The sequence below is a fragment of the Alternaria atra genome, assembly GCF_907166805.1.
Source record: "Alternaria atra isolate CS162 genome assembly, contig: 32, whole genome shotgun sequence".
Lineage (NCBI taxonomy): Eukaryota > Fungi > Ascomycota > Dothideomycetes > Pleosporales > Pleosporaceae > Alternaria > Alternaria atra.
Window position 1 is genome coordinate 643,863 of NW_025091331.1, and position 18,144 is coordinate 662,006.

Consider the following 18,144-nt stretch of genomic DNA (forward strand, 5'->3'; position numbering starts at 1 on the left):
TTCACTAGCATAGCACAGTATACTGCCAGTCTTCTTTTCCATCATTTTCTTATTGTTGTATACTATCATCGTGTCTGCTGTGCTGTCGCATCTACATACGGCACCAATGTCTTCCTAACCTTCGTCACCTGCTCCAGCACATGCCCAACTTTGAGTACATCTTCATCCTTGGCCGCCCTTCCAAAGATGTATGCCGAGAATGGTATACCAGGTGCCACATTAACCAAGCCGTTCTTAGAGTCCTTCTCCACCGGCGTATCTTCCGGGAACGCACCCATAGGTACGCTCATCACCGGACTCGCTGCTTTCGCAGCGAAGGTCTGCATGGTGACACTCAAGGTCGGTAAAATCATAACGTCGCAACATTTTCTACACAATGCCGCTTCGATGCCCCCTTCTCCTGTGTAATATCTATCCTTTGCTAGCATAGTATTGTAGAGTAGTCCATCCGGATCTGAGGCTTCCGCTCTCTCAAGTCCTTGGACATTTCGTTGCGGATATTGCTCCGCTGGATGCGCTTTTGTGAAAGCAATAAGATCTTGGAGGTTTTTGATGTTGTTGGGATTGGTGACGAGAGATGAGAGGTAAGTGTTTATCACCACCTTCATGTCTGTGGCCAAGATGACATCTCTGGCTTCGTGTGGAAGAACTTCCCAACTCCGAGCGCCGGGAATTGGAAAGTCGCGGATAATGGTGGCTCCTGCGCTTTCTAACCGGGTGATGGTCCTCTCAAACGCTTCCTTTTTGCATGAAGGGAGGTTTTGCAAGTCGCTGAGACCGCTGGGAATGCCGATACGGACGCCGTATAGGTAGGTGCTTGAGCATGTACTGCCAAGGTCATGTACAAGCTTCTGCTTCATTGGTGACGAGAGATGACCGCCTTGCTGAACGAGGCCGACAAGGAATAAAGATGCATCTGAAACGGTACGTGTGAGTATACCAATGGTATCCAGTCTTTTGGATGCGTGAATGAGGCCCTCGGAAGATAGAAGACCACGCGTAGGTTTGAAGCCAATGATACCGGACTTCTCAGCTGGGGAAACGATGGAATAGCATGTCTCCGTCCCCAATGCTGCGAAACACATCCCTGTCGCAACCGCCACGGCACAACCTCCCGAACTCCCACTAGCCTTCATACCTGGGTAGTAGATACCTTTAGTCTGCCCACCTCTTGCGCTCCATCCCGAACATCCACTCGTAGACCGAAATCCAGCCCACTCTGCCATATTCCCCTTTCCGAGCACCACAGCCCCTGCTTTACGTACCGCCGTTACAACTTCAGCTTCTCTGGGTGGTCTGGCACCTATTAGGGCGACACTGCCACATGTTGTAGACGTGGCGTCGAGGGTGGGTATGTTGTCTTTGAGGAGTATGGGTATGCCGTGCAGGAGGCCTCGAGGACCTTTTGTCAGTCTTTCCGTGTCAAGGAGATGGGCGGTTGATGTGGCGTCTGGATTGATTTCCGCCAGGGCGTGAAACTCGGGGTTTAATTCTTGAATTTGTGCTAGATAGGCGGAGGTTAATTCTACGGCTGTGCAGAGGTGGTTCTGGTAAGCGTTATGAATTGTGAGGAGGTCGAGGTTGGCGAGGGCTGGGATACCTGAATCAGTGTTGGTGGATGTGCTGGCCTCTTGTGTGGTTGTTATCTTAACAGGGGTTGATGATGTGCTAGCAGAACTGCTGGTCAGCATGTTGGTTTCGTAGGTGGTCAGCATTTCTAGGGGTAGTGCAGATTTATTTAGGTACAAAGGAGGCTGTTGCCGATGACAAATTGGGTAGATATACACGTTTAGATCGAGAGAGATTGAGCAGTCAATGTTCACAGTGGTCTTCGTGAAGATCGTTGTGAAATATAGCTTAGATACTCCAAGCACGGTCGTGTGTTTGTCATATCGCCGGTAGTTTTCTTCTTCACATCGCTCAGTCAAGTTCAATGACCTCTATCCCATCACCTGGCACCTGTCTGACGCGTTGCTGCTTCCTCTTCTTGCGCAGATCGACCGAACGTATTTCGAAAAAGTCATCGTCGCGTGTTCCACTCCGGCTATCGAACTCGTTGTCGGCGCCTGCCACGGTTGAGGTATCGGAAAGCTCGCGCTTCGTGCGTACACGGGTCTCCTCTTGTTCCTAGTTAATGTCAGTATGTCGGATCTTAATATGGGATGGCGGGTGTCTTACCCTGAAGCGTCGGACAATAGCTTCAAGCTGTTCCCTATTCAACTGACCGAGCATCGTGTCATCGCTGTCAAGAAAGTCCACTCGATCGGGCGTGCGCTCAATAATGTGTAGGTCTTTAAGTGCAGCTATGAGTTGAGTGGTAAGTATCTGCTAGAAATTTTTCATATCCCTGAAACTTACCAAGTGAGCGGTAGTAGAAGTGAAACGTCGCAAACGGTTCTCCACCATCAGCGTAGTCAGCATCGTAGTACTCAACCTCTTGCGCAGGCTCCGATTCTCCAAGACTACGACAGTATTAGCTCGTTCTGCCGTTGAAGATCATTCATACGTACATTACCTGATGCGATAGCGAATCGCCCTTGATGGCCTTCTCGTTAACCGTGTCCAGCTTCTCGAGTTCCTCGTGTACGAAGCTGGTCTTCGGACTACGCCTCGCGTTGTCGAGGAAGTAGAATTCGCAAGTGATAGTTCCAACGGGTTGTAATTTGTTCTGTAAATCTTCCGGTATGGGTCCTTCGCTACACTCTACTACAAACATGTCAGTACGCTGTAACGTTGTGAGAGGCGAACATGTCTCACTAATCTCCAGTGGCGAGAATCGAAATGTCTGTGTGAACCAACTTTTGCCGTCATTCGAGATTGGCCCAGAACTGATATGACCATCCGACTTGTACAGCTCATCAGGACGAATAAGGGGCTCATCGACATCCTTGCCGTCCATTGTGACGATCATGGACACAGGGCGGTCAACAGGGAACGGCGCTTTGAATGAGTAGTGAATTTCGAAGATTGAATCCGAATGCGCTTCAACATAGCTTTCCGAAGTAGCCTCTGATACGGCGGTATGTTGATCAGTATACTCCCGGAGTGGGTTGCCATCGACGTGGATCTGGACTTCCAGCCCTGAGGTTTCATCGACGACTGCCATGGCGAAAGATACGAGAATGGGGCAATATGGCAACCGAAGAATTATGGCAAAGGGGGGCGGGGGCGGGGGCGATAGGATTACGGTTGCGAAGGATATGTTCAAGGTATGTTCGGGAAAGAAGCCTTCACCTCGACTGGAGATGTTCCGTTGAAGTGTGGAAGCCGAGGTGAAGGTGAGTATTGGCAGGTGAGAGACGATAATGCTGAGGACTCTCAGCTTTGACGCGTCATGAGAATTGCGCGTCCATAGCCACGAGGCATGACTTGGAGTTGCCGTGTGCTTCGCTTCTGCTCTTCCAATGACCTCAGAGTTGGCGCGAAGGTCCATCGCCCCATCCGAACAAAGTAATACACAAAGCAAAGCGCAAGGTCAAGAAAATTCTATCAAGCATGAGTAAAGATGTAAAGAATCTAATCGGTCACACCCACAGCCTTGATCCCAACGATGACACTTGCGCAATCACGTTCGATGCATGTCATCACGAGCACCCAAACGATTAAAATCGCGAACGTGCTACATGCCGCCAATCCGAGTGCTTGAAACGCTCAATCATCCAGAGCCACCACCTCATCATCAAAACCAGGACCACGACGGACCTTCTTCGCGCACCGTTGTGTTGGTTGACTACGAGTCCACTGAACTTCATCGTCTCCTACCAGGGTGATGTCACTGCCCTGACGCTCTTCTTCACGTTCACGCTTGATCTTAGTCGCCTCCTGCCTCTTTTCCTGTGTACAAATCAGTCATGACTCCATACTCATAGATCTCTACGATGTTTTGTGACTTACGCGCATACGCTTAAGCTCCGCCCTCATCTCCTCCTCAGTCATGTCTTCTGGATCCTTATCCTCGACCTCTGAATCTGGCTCCGGTGATGGGCTTGGAGTACGCGGGATGACACCGAAAGATTTGAGCGCATCTATGAAATTTTTAGCGGTTGAGTTGACTTCGCCGTACATGCTTGTAACTGACCACTTGATCTGTAGACGAACGTGAAGGTAGCGAAAGACTCGTTCTCGATAGTCTTGACTTCGTTGTAAGTGATGGTATCACGTTGTTCTGGCGCAGTGAAGCTATAGGTCATGTTAACGACTACAATTTATGAGGACGCGTGCGAAGAGTATACCTGGTTTGATGGGACAGTTCATCGCCCTGTACCGCAGCGAACTTGTGCAATGCCTTCTCGCTGAGAACACTAAATTGTTTGTTGGCAAGCTGAGGTATCTCCGCCGGCTTCACCGACTCCAGGTGCTCAATGAAGTAGAAGTAAAGCACGATGCGCCCGGTTAGTGACAGCTCTTTCGCGAGTTCCTCGGTAACCGGAGCATTGGTCTCATCTACGCACAATAAGCCATCGTCAAGTCAAAGCCTAAGATGTGGGAGCTTGCCAGTCTTCAGATCAGCGAATTGAAAGCCCTGGATGAAGCTACGTTCACCAGTGGACGAAGTGGACCTCGAGCATAGGTACCCCTCGCAGTCTTCCTTGCCACCCCACTCGACAAATGGAGCTTGCACATAGTTGCCGTCTAGAACTATATCCATCTGGATCGCTGAAGGCGGGGTGAAGGGCGGACGGTAAAGATAGCGGATGGAGAATTCAGTAGCTGGTGGCGCTTCAATATACTTGGTGGTAGAAGTCGCAACCTCACCACCGTCGGCACGATCATGCTCGTATTCTGGTAGCGCTTTGGCGTTGACCTCAATAGTGACTTCAAGGCCTGGGATGTCTGTTGCGATAGCCATGGCATTTGATTGAATCCCAGAGAGAAAGAGGGAACTGTGTGAGACTGTGTGAAATGTGTTTTAAAATAAGGACTAGAGGAATGAGGTCGCTTAGAGCTTGATGTTGCTGAGGTGAGAGAAAGAAGTGCAGATCGACAGATACACAAATCAAACCAATAAAAGCCTCTAACATGGTATCTTTTAAGCGTATAGATCAATAATGCCGCCTGTAGAGCAGATACGCCCTCCTTCTAGAATATGTGAACCCCGCCTCACACAGCTGATTAATCTTAATCAGAACACAAGCGAGCCAGATGAGCTTGTTGCTACCGTGTCCCGCGGACAGGGCCGTGCCCTACGTCAAATCAATGATCTCGATACCGTCCTCATTTAGAGTAAGGGGAAGCCTCCTACGCTTGGCGGATACAAAAGAGACATCGTCATCATCTTGGTCCTCCCTGATAGCGGTGCTGCTTCGTTCACGCTTGAATCCTTCTCGCTTGACATTTGGAGCGGCGCCTCCTCGTCCCCGCTGGCGTCGAAGGAGTTCGCGGGTCTCCTCTAGAGTGAGAGTATCGACATCACGGTACTCGAGCGGTACCGGACTGGGATCGCGGGGGATGATGAGAAGAGACTGAAGGGCGGCTACATATCCGTTAGCTGCATGAACATCCAAGTTGACAAATAACTTTACTTACCTCTAGAGCGATATTTGAACTTGAAAGTGATGAAAGGCTGACAGTGTGCATCTATATAGTCAAAGGATAGTACCGAACTTTGAGGGCCTGCTTCTGGAGCACGTAGACTGGAGCAAATTAGTATATATTGTAAGCCTGTTGTGCGTATCCTTACGTAGCCTGATGTGATAATGCTCTACCCTTCAAGGCCTTCTCTGGTATATTGCCAAGATCCGAGGTACGTATCGCTGACAATTCATTTGTGCTGGAATCACGGACGTTCTTGACAAAGAAAGCTGTGACCTTGATCTCGCCCATTTCTTTCATGTCCTTCATAAGCTTGTCTCCAACATTACGGATATCAGAGTCATCTGGGACGAGGTCAGATCTAGCAGTAAATCAATACCCAGCCGATTTACCGATGTTGAGAGCGGAAAAGGCGAATCTTGCCTTGAACCACTGGCCGTCCTTTGTATAAGTTGAGCCTTCGATGATTTGCACGGAGCTAGCGCCACGATAAGTCTGCTGCTGTGCGAAATGACCCCGAACGTATCGCCCGTCTAAGTAAGTGTAGAACATGACGGAACTGCCTGGCCACTTTGGAGTTATCTCGAAGCGCAGATCGAAGGTCGCTCCGGAAGTGGCCTCGATGTACTTCGTGATTGTAGTTCCTGAAGACTGTTCCTCGTCGTCATCGTATTCCTGTAGAGCGACTTCTTGGACACGGACCTCTACTTTGATTCCGGGATAGTCCGTGGTGATCGCCATTTTGGTCGTCTGGTAGAAGCAGGGCTGATAACTTAGTGATGGGCAAGGGCGAGCTTCAATAGTGTTGAGAGTATGGTCCACCGCAGAATAATCGAATAAGGAGGATATTGGAAACGGTTGAAGGGGAAGTTGAGAGTAAGAGTCAGTGTGAGATGTGATGAACGCAGTGGGCTGAAAGTGAGGGTGAGTCCTCAGGCCAAGAGTCGTGATTACCGCTGTGGCTTTGAGATGCAGCGCTAACGCGCGCTGCCACGCGAAGCTGCCAAACAATGCGCCTGCAGGGAAAGAGCACCCAACAACACCGCACCTAGATGCATACCATCTTGCGACCGACTCGAAATCAGCCCGGACAATGAAGTTGGTAGGGTCAAAGTCCTTGAAAGTTCACATGCAGAAAGTCAGCTAGCCTATACACAAAAGGTCTATTCTTCTCCATACTCCAGTCGAGGTTTCCACCTGCACATATACCGTCCGCGTCCAGATGTTCTTGCAGTACAGAGCATCAGTCTTTCCCCCCAACATAGAAAAAAAAAAAAGAGTGCAATCCGTCGCACAGTAGCCCAAACGGGTATATGAGTTGTAATAGTAACAAAACATTACGCCAAGTGGCGAAACAAAGCACAAAGATCAAGGTTCGGGGTCTTGTAATGATTCGCAGCCGGTACGCCAGTGCAGTAATATCCGCCCACCAGATGCTGTTGTACGTGAACAAAAACCGAAGGAAACGCTATGCAGTCGTTATCATGGGAATATGCCTCCATGCAATGGTATCATTCGCAGTTATGGATCAGGCCGTAATTGTTGGAAGATCGCCATGGTAGTAATGCTGTGATGGATGGGGGTAATATGAGGAGGATAATGGCGATCGATGGTCGGATAGAGCGCTACTAGATGCCAAAGAAGCAGCCGTATGCCCAGGGAGAATAGCCTAGATCCGCTTCGCTGTCGGCAGAGCTAGCGCCTGGTACTGGCCGATCTACCATGCGCCTATGCTTGCTGGAGAGCCAGTTCCGTAGTTTCCGCTCAACAGTTGCTGACGAATGGACATGGCATCGTTGGACCCGCCTGCTGCAGGGTTAGGCGTTTCTGCGCCCATCCAGCCGAGACCGCCACGTAGCTCGTTGACTGCTTCCTGCATCTTTCCGCCCGAGATCTCGTTATGCTTCGCAATCTTCTGGTCCCAGCCGCCATACTGGAGCTGTATGCCACCCGCCTTCTTTGCGGCCTCTTGAATGACGATCGCCCATGCCTTTGCCATCTCCTCGTACGCCTCCTGCTTGTGTCGGTTGTGTTGGTACGTGTCCCAGTTGGGTAGACGATGGATTATGTCGGTGGCGCCATCAAGAAAGGCGAGTGATGTAGCGGGTTGTTGTTCGTGCGGTGGGAGAAAGTGAGGTGTGAAGTCCTTGAGGGAGTCGAGCAATTCGTCAAGCTGTTGCCGCACCCGGTTGTATGCGTAGTCTGACGATGCACGGCCGCCGAAGGGGAACGCCGCTTGGAACGCCGCCTCGTACTTTGACAAAACCTCCAACGTCGACTGTATGCTTGGCCGCGGCGCGGTTGTGACGACCTCGTTGCCGATGTCAGGGTGGCGCTGACAGATGGATTGCAGGAGGTTGCGCATCTCGTCGGGGCTGAGGGTCTCAAGGAGGCGAGGCAGGGGAAGCGGTCGGCCTGAGATGTTGGTTCGCATGCGCTTCATGCCTCGCGGCGCGGGTCGTGGGAGTACGGCGGGGGATGTGGATGGCGATGCACTCATACGGTCGTCGTCTCCAGCGCTGCCATCGTCCTCGGCTTTCCGCTTGCGGCCAGTCATTGCGGACGAAGGGGAGAAAACTGCGAAAGGGTTCAAGTCAGTAGCTGACATGGAGTTGAGTTGTTGACAACAGTGAGTGGACGTACGGTTACGGGTAGGAGAGCGGCGGTTGTTGTTCAAGAGATGAGGGGGCGTGAAGGTCTGGTACTGTACACTCATGACGAGGAAGGGCCCGCAAACGCAGTGAAATCGCAGGCCTGCTTTGTTGGGAGGCGGACAGCGATGTCTGAAAGGTGATGCAGAGAGAATGGCTCTCGTTGCGTCGGCCGTAGAGCGGTGTCGGGTGTGTTGTTGTTGCTGTGGTGGAGACAGCAGAGCCATACGAAGGCCCCAAGAATATGCTAACTGGCAAGTCCGTGCACGCAACCAATCACGTCACATGTCACCAGTGTCAACCACGATACATGCGCCTTCGTCTAGAGTTGTGGTTGTATTTTCTCGCCATTTTTGCTTTACCCTGCAATTTGCCCATTCATGCTTTGACATCTGGTGGTCTCCTGTCAGAAAAGCAACGACAGCGGCTATGGCGGCACTAGCTATATCACATCACATCACATATCACCATGCATATTTGAAAGATCGTACGTGGGGGATCATCCACCATGGTGCAAGACCACAGTATCAGATCTAGTGAATTTCTATCCAGGACGCATTCACGCCGTGCTTCGCTTTTGAGATGCACAGCGCTCGCGGCTCCTTGCGTGCACCCGAGACACTGACATGTCCGGTAGCACTTTGATTCACCCGCATAAAGGAGAACGCCATGTGAGTGCCATACTTACCTGCTTAACGAAGATGCTATCAAAGACTCCCACCAACACCATAATATACAAGATGTGCTTCAAACATTATAGATACAGGGACTGGGCTGCGACCAGATCCCTGCGGACGAGCTCCAGTGCTGCCGTGAACTTTTGTTCAAGCTCTTCGCTGCCCATGACTTTGGAGGCTTGAGCTATTTGTCGGAGCAATTCTTCCAATCGCCTGAAGAGACGAATGAGACTTCCCTCATACACGTCGGTCATTTTACTGCCAAGGTTAGTAGTTGTTTAATGCGGGTCAACGAAGCAACATACCAAATTTCGGCGAAAGTCGCACCCTTGGACCAGGCAAAGACAACCTCCATCAGCTCATACTTGAACGACTTGAGGTACTCTTCCTCGTTGACGGTCAACTTGCTCTCTTGTGACATCTTCGCGATGACCCTAGCTTGCTGCTGAATCTCGCGGTATGGCTTGGCAAGCTCTTCCTTGAGCGCCGGTACTTCCTGCGTCTTCTCCTCGAAGATGAAACAACTTAGGCAGGCGGCGCACTGCTCTGGCGTCAGCTCGTTGAAGAAACGATTGAATAGCAGCTCGCTAAGCACGAGCTCATCTCCAGTGCTGATCTCGCAAGCAACACGGGCTTTCAGCTGAACGACGTCGGCGTCGTCAATGAAGCCGAGTCGTCGCAACACACGTTTCCTGCTCTTCAGCTCGTCTAGTTGAATGACCGACAGAGCGCTCGCAATTTCTTTCCTAATGTTCTTAATCTTCTCACCGATCGCGATCTTCTGCGCATATTGGCTGTATAGATCGGGTAACCTAGGCGAGTTGTGGAGAGGGTTCGAGAGCAGACGGGACTCCAGCACTTCAATTTTCTGCGTTGCGTTAGACAAGGACACAATTACGTAATAACAGAACCTACCCTTAGCAACCTCTTGAAGCTGTCGTCTTTGATGTTCATGTTCTCAATGGGATCCAGGATGGCAATTCCGTCGGGGAAGCGCTTCTTAACCTCATTCAGTGCTTTGCGAACATTATTTCTCTGCTCTGTCGACTTGAGCTCGTTTGGCAGGAAGACACGGAGATGGCCAATCGATTCGATGCAGTTCAGGACTACAGGGACAACCTCCATCTTGCCTTTGTCTCCGGCTGCAGGTGGTCGCACACCGGGTGGCAGACCGTCATTCACCGCTGGCACAAACTTCGTGTCGCTGCTCACAGGTAGTAGCACGTCAACGATGTAGGACTCCTGAGGTGGCAGGACTTCGCCCTTGTTGGCCTTGCGAGGGGTGTACGCTACAACAGCGCCCCAGCCAAAGTCATAGTCCTTGAACTTGATCTTGACTAATCGGCCGCCTTGCAAGAACTGCAAGCAATAGTTGGGTTGCATAATCACATCACGCATATCCTTGGTGTGTGTGTCCAGTTGCTGTCGCAGGTTGTAGTAGTCTTTGATGGCCGGCTCGTCGACAATGTTGGTGTTGGCTTTCTCTTGTTCAAGCTCCTCAAGTTCTGCCACACTGTTAGTAGTCGCGCTCAAATACTATAGACGCACACTTACGTTTCTCAAGATTGGAGACACCTGCTGTGCTCTGGAACTGGAAGAAGCACCTCTCCAGCATGAACTCTGGAGAGATACCTTCAACTCGCATAAGGTTGAGAATCATGTTGTAGCCCAAGTGGAAGGCCGAGTTCAGGTTGTCCTGTTGACCGCGGACGATCTCTTTAGCCACAGCCGGCTCCATCTGCTCGCCGATCATCATGATGACGATACCACGGTCATCGAGACCACGACGACCAGCTCGACCAGACATCTGAATGAATTCGGAGGGCGTAACCCATCGCTGCGATACTCCGTCGAACTTGCGCACGCTCGTGAACACGACCGTCTTAGCCGGCATGTTCAATCCAATGGAGAAGGTCTCAGTCGCAAACAGCACCTTGATCAGCCCCTCTTGGAACAGGATCTCAATGGTCTCCTTCAAAATAGGCAGCAGTCCAGAGTGATGAACACCGATACCTCTCCGGAGCAGGGGAAGGATGTGTTGAATTTGGGGTAGTTGCCGGTCCTCCTCCGACAGCATCTCGATAGCGCTGTTGAAGACCTTGGTGACCATGGCCTTTTCGGAGTCGTCATTGAAAGCAAGTGAGCTCATGGAGAGTGCGTAATTCTCGCATTCCCTCTTGCTGAAACTGAAAACAATGACCGGGTTGTAACTCTTGACCATGATCATCTTGACAATCTTGTAAATGTCGGTCTGATCCTTGTTGCCACCCGTATTGGTTTTCTTATCCTTGCCCTTGCCCTTGCGTTTCGCCATGAAGTCCTTAGCCTCACTTCCACCCTTGTCCGCAATAGACGACATAGCCTTCTGAAAATTCTCTTCACGGAACACACCCTTTTCGTCTACTACCAAATGTATACCCTCGGCACCGGCAGGGAAGAAGTAATGTTGCAAGGGCGTTGGACGGAAATCGGTGTAGACGACGTGGCACGGCTGGCTATGGGTTTTGGTAATCCATTCAGCGAACTGCATGGCGTTGGGGATCGTGGCGGAGAGGAAGACGTAGCGGACCTTGTCTGGGAGTAGAATGATAGTTTCTTCCCAAACGACACCTCTCGACTTGTCGCGCAGGTAGTGGACCTCGTCGAAGACGACCCAAGCTACTTCGCGCATGATCTCAGAACCTCGGTACAACATAGAGCGAAGAATCTGTAAAGGTTAGTTGATATCATTCCTAGACCATTGAATACATACCTCTGTTGTCATGACCAGACAGGTCGCAGTGGGGTTGATGGTGACATCACCAGTCATCAGACCGACATCGCCAAACTCTGCCATGAACTCTCGGTACTTCTGGTTACTGAGCGCCTTGATAGGACTGGTGTAGATGACTCGCTGGTTGTTCTTGAGACATTGTGCGATGGCGTATTCTGCCACAACTGTCTTTCCGGCCGAGGTATGCGCAGATACCAGAACACTTTCGTTTCGCTGTATCGACGCGATGGAGACCTGCTGGAAGGGATCTAGGGTGAAAGGCCATGTGCGCGCGGGCTCTGCTGGGGCTTTGTGCTCGGAGATGGGCACATAGTCGTAGTCCGGCGGCAGGGCGACCTGATGGCGGACTTGATGTGAGAGCACCACTGCCTGGCCTTCTTGCGACTGCGCTTGTAATCCAGCGGCGGCGGCGATCTCGCGCGACTGCTCTGTCTCGAAATCGTCGGTAACGATGGGCTCGGGCTCCGCATCGCGCTTCTGCTTCTTCTTCTTCAAAGTTTGCGCATTGCCGTTCTCAGTCGTCGTCTCGGTTGCCTCTGCGGGTGCATCGGCCATAGCAGTGTCCCCAACTGGCTCGGGCGACTTGACGGTGCCATTCGCCTGGCGCTTCTTGCTCTTCTTGGGCGCGGTGTCCTTGGAAGGGCCGCCCTCGAAGACGTCGAACATGTCGTCGTCCATGGTGGGTGGTTGTGTTTCGCTCTATTCGCGGTTCAATGCTGTTAACTTGTAGGTGTGGTTGGCGGGTCAGACAGGCAGTTTTGACCTGTCGCGAAAGATTATAGTATGCAAGCGCGCCGGAGATCAAGAAAGTTTCACTGGTGATCCTGACTAAGCATGTCACCGCCAAGACATGGCTGTGGAAGCTGCAACTCATCGAACCACCGCGACCAGAACTCCGCAACCTCTCCACTCTACCACACCGCAAAAGTACGCTACGAATCCACGCCAATTGCAACATACGCTGACCTTCCAAGATGCTTGCTCGTGCTACCTTCCGCGCCGCCTCGGCCCCAACTCTTGTCGCCCGCCGCGGCTTCCAGTCCACCCGCGCCCAGTTCTCCAGCCCATACCACTACCCCGAGGGCCCGCGCAGCAACTTGCCATTCGACCCATTGAAGAGGGGCTTTGCTTTCAAGTACTGGGGATTCATGGGTGAGCTTCGGCGCGTCGCAACGACAGGTCTAGGCTAACATTCGCAGCTACCGGTTTCTCCCTGCCATTCCTCCTTGCTGGTGAGGCACCTGATTCGATCCTATCTACCGTGAACATATATCTAACGATACCATTACTACAGTCTGGCAGACAAAGAAGAACAAATAGATGCAGTCACTCGGAGCGTGGGCACGACACTGGGCGATTGGGAGGACACGGGATTTGTAGAATATCGGAGGGTCGCTCGGACACCTGTATAGACACCACAGCATCAATTTCATTGTCTGTCTCCCATCATGCCTCAGCGTATGCAGTTTACAACGTTCAACGTTATCCATCCATGTCCCTTCAGTCGACCAGAGTAACTGTTCGAATTTAGAAGTGGGGCACTGCCATTATTTCTACAATTACATGGCACAGTAATGGGGACAGGGTGATTTATGTCGGCAAAGATCGACGAGTGAGTGGTAAGAGGACGTGAATTATTTGCAACACCTTGATGACGATGAGATGTGTTGCATCACTCTTCGGTAGAAGCTCGGCGCTAGCATCACCCAAAAATTCGGAAGCGCGATTCTGCCAACGGGCTAGTGACCAGTCATTCGAGCAACAGGACGCAACATTGCAACGAACCCAGCCCATGATTCTACGGCAATGCGAAACCTCAAGATTGTAGGAAGGTCGCTTCTGCGATTTTCCGGAGACGAGCCACTACCGCTGACTGCGACTGCCTGGGACGCCGCATCTAATGCACTGGTATGCGCTTTCGGTCCTTCGGAATCACGTGCGACCATCGAACTCAAGAGGCTACACTATGCTCGCAACGGTGTTGAGGAAAAGCTCGAAAGCATCGCATCGTGGGATGCGCCATGTCCGCTGCCCTCGCTTAGCCATGACTCAATCTTAAGCCTGCACCATTTCGCCGACACTTCGACATCGTGTTTGATCTTGGCCGGAGGGGACATCGTCCTTGTAAGAGAGAACCCGACATCGACAGAAGAACTAGTCGAGATTGTAGGATCGGTGGATGCCGGCATCTCTGCCGCTGCGTGGTCGCCAGATGAAGAACTCCTCGCCATCACCACACACGCCGACACTTTACTGTTGATGAGTCGCGATATCGAGAACATTGCAAGCGTCAACCTCACTCCCGAAGATATCAACGTCTCTAGCCACGTCTCAGTTGGGTGGGGAAAGAAAGAGACGCAGTTCAAAGGCAAACGAGCCAGGGCACTACAGGACCCAACAGTACCGGAAAGCATCGACGAGGGTGTACTTAGCCCGTTAGACGATCGCTCTGTCACAATCAGCTGGAGAGGTGATGGCGCATGGTTTGCAGTAAGCAAGGTTGAGGAAGAGCGCCGTCGCATGATCCGTGTGTACTCCCGAGAAGGGCAGTTGGACAGTGTAAGCGAACCTGTGGATGGCCTCGAGGGCGCTCTCAGTTGGCGACCATCGGGCAACTTGATTGCCAGTACTCGCCGCACCAACGAGAAGATTGAGGTGGTCTTTTTCGAGCGAAATGGTCTTCGTCATGGCCAGTTCGACCTTCGATTTACTCCTGAGGAGTTAGCTGCCCTCTCAATCCCATTGACACTCAAATGGAACAGCGACTCCAATGTCCTTGCTGTATCTTACCCCGAAAAAGTGCAGCTTTGGACGATGAGTAACTACCATTACTATCTCAAACAAGAACTCCAATCTCCTGAGCCTTCTTCTCGAACAGTCATGTGTAACTGGCACGCCGAGCGTCCGCTTGCGGTAGCTCTTTCGACGTCAGGTACACTATCTCCCCGTTACTTCAAGATTTGTCATGGCTAAATATAAATCAGATGCGCTCCAAGTGCTAGAGTATGTCTCTACGATTTCGGCCGGCTCAGTTGCCCCACCAAATGACTTTGGCATGGTCGCATCAATAGACGGATGTAAGTAGTGAACCCGCTCGGAGAGGCTCCTTCGATACTGATTATTACAAGTGTCTCTAAAGCTTACGCCACTTCGCATCGCCAACGTGCCACCTCCCATGTCGTTACTCACTCTGGCTCTCGAGTCGAAACCTATGGATGTCGCACTTTCGAAGTCCGGCGATCGTCTAGCAGTACTTTCAGACGGCGACCTTGCAGTATATGCCCTCGACCTGAACAAGCGACCAATACCTAAACCAAGTCTCGTCTGGCGTAGCGATGCGGTGAAAGATCACTCCCCGCGCCATGTCACATTCCTCGGCGAGAATCAGATGTTCGTACTAACAGATAGCTGGGACGATGAGGAAAGCTCTCTTTGGCGTTCCGAAGGAGATATGTTACTACCTCAAGGACCTATCATGGAGACCGAAAGCACATCTCTAATTCTTTCCGGCGTTGATCAGGAAACGCTATATACCCAGTTTCAGAGTGGTGCCTTACATCAGTTTGTCATAGACGAGACTACGTCAGATCTGCCACCGCAGACGTTCCCTATAAACAAATTCCCATCCTTCGCGCCTGAGGTTCAGGTCATCAATATTGAGGGCCAGGTACGTATATCATCCGCTAAGTCGTATTAACGACAGCTGACAGCTGCAGACGTTGGCGTTTGGTTTGACCAAGAGCGGAGTGCTATACGCTAATGAACGCATCTTAGTCCGCAACTGCACGTCGTTTGTGATCACTACCGCGCATCTGATCTTCACGACGACTCAACATCTCCTTAAATTTGTCCATCTTGCTAGTAGTGTCGATGGTGAGCGCTGCTTGTACTGCAGAAGTCATATCCGTACTAACTCTGCCCAGAACTCGAAGTACCTGCAGATGAACCACAAAAGGATGAGAGGTGCAGAAGCATCGAAAGAGGAGCAAAGATCGTCACGGTCATGCCAACAACTTACTCAGTCGTACTACAGATGCCGAGAGGTAACCTGGAGACAATATATCCACGAGCGCTTGTGCTTGCTGCTATACGTCGGAGTATTGAGGCAGAGCGATATGATGAAGCATTCTTTGCTTGTCGCAACCAGCGTGTCGATCTGAACATTCTCCATGATCATGACCCAGAGCGTTTCATGGCGAGTTTGGACAAGATCATTTCCCAGATCAAGAAGATAGAGCATATTGACTTGCTCTTAGCCCAGCTCCGGTAAGTAGTCACACACATAGTCAGGTTCACAATAGCTAATAATTCCAGCAACGAGGACGTCTCTGAGACCATGTACAAAGAAACGCTGAAGACGAAGGACTTGGCAACGAAGTTGAGGCTTTCGCAAGACCAAGTCGAGAACAAAGTCAACCGTATATGCGACGCTTTCTTAGATTTACTAGAAAAGTCTCAGTACAAGGATGCGCACCTGCAAAATATCATCACAGCCCACGTCTCCAAGACACCGCCCGCTCTGGAGTCTGGTCTGGCCATGATAGGCCGACTACAAGGTAAATTTTCAACATTACTTGCTTGTCCATAGAACTAACATTGTATAGCATCAAGCGATCCGCTCACTGACAAAGCCGCCGAGCACATCTGCTTCCTTGCAGACGTCAACCAGCTGTATGATACTTCATTGGGACTCTACAACCTGGATCTCGCCCTGCTCATCGCTCAACAGTCACAAAAGGTATACCCATTTAATCACACAACAAAGCGTTGCCTGACTTTCTCATAGGATCCACGAGAGTATCTACCGCATCTACAGTCTCTACAGGACCTGCCCGAGATTCGTCGCAAATTCAAGATTGATGACCAGCTCGGACGCAGAGCGAAAGCACTTACGCATCTCAAAGACCTCCAGGCCTACGATGAAGTACAGGGCTACGTACAAAAGCATGACCTCTACCCCGAGGCCTTGAGCATGTACCAATACGACAGTACCCGTCTTAAAGAAATTATGCGCTTGTACGCAGACTTCTTGAGTACCAACAATAAGAACAAAGAAGCTGCGTTGGCGTATGAGTACCTCAACGATCATGCATCTGCTTGGCCATGCTACCGTTCAGCCAACCTCTGGCGTGAAGCCTTGTCGTCTGCTATACTCGCCGACGTAAGCGCTGATGAGCTGTCGACCATTGCCACGGACCTCGCGGATGGCCTCGCAGAATCCAAGGACTACCTGTCCGCTTCATCGATAACACTGGACTATCTCTCTGACCTTCCATCGGCAGCGCGTCTGCTATGCCGAGGTTGCCACTTCGCCGAAGCAATTCGCATTGTTACACTCCGTCGCGAACCCGCACTCATCACCGAAGTCATCGATCCCGGTCTTGTAGAACGCAGCGCAGACATGACTGAGTTCCTTGCTGATATGAAAGGTCAACTGCAGGCTCAAGTGCCTAGACTCAAGGAGCTCAGGACCAAGAAAGCAGAAGATCCGATGGCGTTCTACGAGGGCATGATTGATGGTCCCGCCGATACGAACATTCCTGACAACATTTCCCTGGCGCCTACAGACACGACAAGTGGTGGTACTTTCATGACTAGGTACACAAACCAGACTGGCACAGTAAACACGACGACTACGCGCAAGACAAGCAAGAACAAGCGCAGGGAAGAAAGGAAGCGTGCACGTGGTAAGAAGGGTACGGTGTATGAAGAGGAGTATCTTACGAACTCCATTGAACGCCTCATCGAGCGTATCAACACAATGCAAGAGGAAATCCAACGCCTTGTTGAAGGCTTGGTTAGAAGAGGCATGAGGGAGCGTGCCGATGCCGTTTCTAATGCTGTCAACGAAGTCATGGAACGGTGTCAGGATGCGATCAAGGAGATGTATCCACCCGCGGCTACTGGAGGTCCTGAGGGTGTGAACGGGGCGCCGATTGGAGTTGAGGGCGAGGCGATGAAACCTACGGGTGGGGATGCGACGCTTTGGGATAGCTTGCAGGAAGTGGGTAGGAAGAGGGAGGCGCCTGTTGTGAAGATGTTTGAGAGACTTAGTCTTTTGGGGTAGTGGCTTATATCTTGGAGTAGCTAAGCTACTAGAAGTTGTTTGTCTGTTGCAACAAGACTGCTTTACAGGCCTGCAAGAGAAGACGTGTTTGCAGTCGTCAGGGGATGAAGGAATCTGTGTCGCGTGCCACTTACAAAGGCCCTAGATAAGTCTCAAAGGGAAGCTAAGACTACTCAAAGTTATTCGTAAAGTATTGTTATGACAGCCTCACGAAATACAAGATAGCGTATACCTCCACCTAAGTTATGTAATGCAGCCTGTTAAGAATAAGCTTTCAAGTATGTAGCATGCGACACGAATTCGTTTGAAATGCTATCTTCTGGTACAGTTGTACCATTGTGGAAGACGCGTGCCCCGATAGTGGATTCACAGCGGTCGAATGATGTAATTAGCGCCTTCTTGCACCTCCTGGTGGAACCGTGAACCACACCATTCATCCTCGAA

General features: G+C 51.1%; 8 protein-coding genes across 8 annotated transcripts; 2 read left to right on the forward strand and 6 right to left on the reverse strand.

The window, feature by feature from the left end:
• Positions 1–65: 65 nt before the first annotated feature.
• ALTATR162_LOCUS9963 (uncharacterized protein) lies at positions 66–1,715 on the reverse strand (the record flags this gene model as incomplete). The annotated part of the gene is made up of 1 exon (XM_043317599.1): positions 66–1,715. One exon carries the CDS (start codon positions 1,713–1,715, stop codon positions 66–68), a length of 1,650 nt encoding a protein of 549 aa, XP_043173534.1.
• A 205-nt stretch (positions 1,716–1,920) lies between these two features.
• On the reverse strand, positions 1,921–3,106 carry ALTATR162_LOCUS9964 (uncharacterized protein; the record flags this gene model as incomplete). The annotated part of the gene is made up of 5 exons (XM_043317600.1): positions 1,921–2,127; positions 2,179–2,303; positions 2,359–2,462; positions 2,511–2,706; positions 2,758–3,106. The coding sequence occupies 5 exons, from the start codon at positions 3,104–3,106 to the stop codon at positions 1,921–1,923; spliced, it is 981 nt and encodes a 326-aa protein (XP_043173535.1).
• A 545-nt stretch (positions 3,107–3,651) lies between these two features.
• On the reverse strand, positions 3,652–4,849 carry ALTATR162_LOCUS9965 (uncharacterized protein; the record flags this gene model as incomplete). Its single annotated transcript, XM_043317601.1, has 5 exons — positions 3,652–3,834; positions 3,895–4,025; positions 4,079–4,179; positions 4,233–4,443; positions 4,537–4,849. 5 exons carry the CDS (start codon positions 4,847–4,849, stop codon positions 3,652–3,654), a joined length of 939 nt encoding a protein of 312 aa, XP_043173536.1.
• A 334-nt stretch (positions 4,850–5,183) lies between these two features.
• Positions 5,184–6,273, reverse strand: ALTATR162_LOCUS9966 (uncharacterized protein; the record flags this gene model as incomplete). Its single annotated transcript, XM_043317602.1, has 4 exons — positions 5,184–5,473; positions 5,527–5,633; positions 5,681–5,876; positions 5,925–6,273. The coding sequence occupies 4 exons, from the start codon at positions 6,271–6,273 to the stop codon at positions 5,184–5,186; spliced, it is 942 nt and encodes a 313-aa protein (XP_043173537.1).
• Positions 6,274–7,249: 976 nt separating this feature from the next.
• On the reverse strand, positions 7,250–8,248 carry ALTATR162_LOCUS9967 (uncharacterized protein; the record flags this gene model as incomplete). The annotated part of the gene is made up of 1 exon (XM_043317603.1): positions 7,250–8,248. The coding sequence occupies one exon, from the start codon at positions 8,246–8,248 to the stop codon at positions 7,250–7,252; it is 999 nt and encodes a 332-aa protein (XP_043173538.1).
• A 689-nt stretch (positions 8,249–8,937) lies between these two features.
• ALTATR162_LOCUS9968 (uncharacterized protein) lies at positions 8,938–12,311 on the reverse strand (the record flags this gene model as incomplete). Its single annotated transcript, XM_043317604.1, has 5 exons — positions 8,938–9,118; positions 9,166–9,728; positions 9,776–10,365; positions 10,415–11,567; positions 11,613–12,311. 5 exons carry the CDS (start codon positions 12,309–12,311, stop codon positions 8,938–8,940), a joined length of 3,186 nt encoding a protein of 1,061 aa, XP_043173539.1.
• Positions 12,312–12,607: 296 nt separating this feature from the next.
• ALTATR162_LOCUS9969 (uncharacterized protein) lies at positions 12,608–12,953 on the forward strand (the record flags this gene model as incomplete). Its single annotated transcript, XM_043317605.1, has 3 exons — positions 12,608–12,785; positions 12,833–12,894; positions 12,936–12,953. 3 exons carry the CDS (start codon positions 12,608–12,610, stop codon positions 12,951–12,953), a joined length of 258 nt encoding a protein of 85 aa, XP_043173540.1.
• A 486-nt stretch (positions 12,954–13,439) lies between these two features.
• On the forward strand, positions 13,440–17,700 carry ALTATR162_LOCUS9970 (uncharacterized protein; the record flags this gene model as incomplete). The annotated part of the gene is made up of 8 exons (XM_043317606.1): positions 13,440–14,565; positions 14,618–14,710; positions 14,762–15,300; positions 15,350–15,506; positions 15,557–15,899; positions 15,948–16,189; positions 16,238–16,371; positions 16,420–17,700. The coding sequence occupies 8 exons, from the start codon at positions 13,440–13,442 to the stop codon at positions 17,698–17,700; spliced, it is 3,915 nt and encodes a 1,304-aa protein (XP_043173541.1).
• Between the last annotated feature and the right edge of the window lie 444 nt (positions 17,701–18,144).